Source organism: Glycine max, chromosome 17 (assembly GCF_000004515.6).
Source record: "Glycine max cultivar Williams 82 chromosome 17, Glycine_max_v4.0, whole genome shotgun sequence".
Taxonomy (NCBI): domain Eukaryota; kingdom Viridiplantae; phylum Streptophyta; class Magnoliopsida; order Fabales; family Fabaceae; genus Glycine; species Glycine max.
In genome coordinates, this window is record NC_038253.2 from 12,124,099 (window position 1) to 12,125,434 (window position 1,336).

Consider the following 1,336-nt stretch of genomic DNA (forward strand, 5'->3'; position numbering starts at 1 on the left):
GAAAGGCATACTTCCGGTGCATGGGTAGGGTCTTCAACTCCAACTTTGGCTTTTCTGGATGATTGTCCTTCTTTAAATCTTCAACAACATCTTCCCATGCATGAATCCACCTCATTGGTCAGGCAATCCACCGTATTTATCAAAGTCTTTTCCAATGGTGAGTGAGTTGCTAGGTACTGCATAGCATGGTCTGCCTCTTGCTCAATTACCTTCACCTTGAAGCATGGCTTATTATTAATGTGATGCTTAATTGCTTCAAAGAGGTTGAAGGTTACCTTCTGATTATCCACGCTCAGCTCTAAGTTTCTGTTCCCCATGTCCACCAGGCATTTGGCGGTTAACATGAATATTCGCCCCAGGATCAAGGGAATCTTTTCATCTTCTTCAATGTCCATGATTACAAATTTCACCAAAAAAGTGAAGTGGCGAACTTTGACTGGGACGTCTTCTACCACCCCGAATGGTCTTGTGATGGAGCGGTCTGCCAGCTGCATAGCATGGTCTGCCTCTTGCTCAATTACCTTCACCTTGAAGCATGGCTTATTATTAATGTGATGCTTAATTGCTTCAAAGAGGTTGAAGGTTACCTTCTGATTATCCACGCTCAGCTCTAAGTTTTTGTTCCCCATGTCCACCAGGCATTTGGCGGTCAGCATGAATATTCACCCCAGGATCAAAAGAATCTCTTCATCTTCTTCAATGTCCATGATTACAAATTTCACCAAAAAAGTGAAGTGGCGAACTTTGACTAGGACGTCTTCTACCACCCCGAATGGTCTTGTGATGGAGCGGTCTGCTATCTGTAGTGTCATCCTTGTAGGGTCAATCTTCAAGTTCCCTATTCTCCTGCACATGGAAAGTGGCATCAGATTGATACTTGCTCCTAAGTCAATAAAAGCCTTACCTACAGATACATTCCCAATAGAACATGGGATGGTGACACTTCCTAGATCTTTGAACTTGGGAGGTAGCTTCTAGATTACTGCACTATAATTGCCTCCCAACATGATGGTTTCACTGTAGATGTACTTTCTCTTTTTTGTGAGGAGGTCCTTTAGGAACTTTGTGTACAGTGGCATCTGCTATAGGGTCTCTCCAAAAGGGATAGTAATCTTCAACTTCTGGAAGATGTCAAGGAACTGCTTGAAGTAGCACTCCTTGTCCTTCTTTGATGTCACCAGAGAGTACGGTGCCTCCTTTGGTGAGGTTGGTGGTATCTCTCTTCTATCTTCCTGAGCTAACTGACTCTTGGTCTTAAGGATTAAGACCTCGTCATTTTTCTTCTTCCCCTCATCATCTTCTTCCCTCTTCGTATCCTCTCCTTCCCCTTTGGTCA

General features: G+C 43.6%; 1 protein-coding gene across 1 annotated transcript; it reads right to left on the minus strand.

The window, feature by feature from the left end:
* Positions 1-662: 662 nt before the first annotated feature.
* LOC106796633 (uncharacterized) lies at positions 663-1,079 on the minus strand. Its single transcript, XM_014769527.1, has 2 exons — positions 998-1,079; positions 663-904 (listed from the first exon to the last, which is right to left on the minus strand). Exons 1-2 carry the CDS (start codon positions 1,077-1,079, stop codon positions 663-665), a joined length of 324 nt encoding a protein of 107 aa, XP_014625013.1.
* Positions 1,080-1,336: the final 257 nt, after the last annotated feature.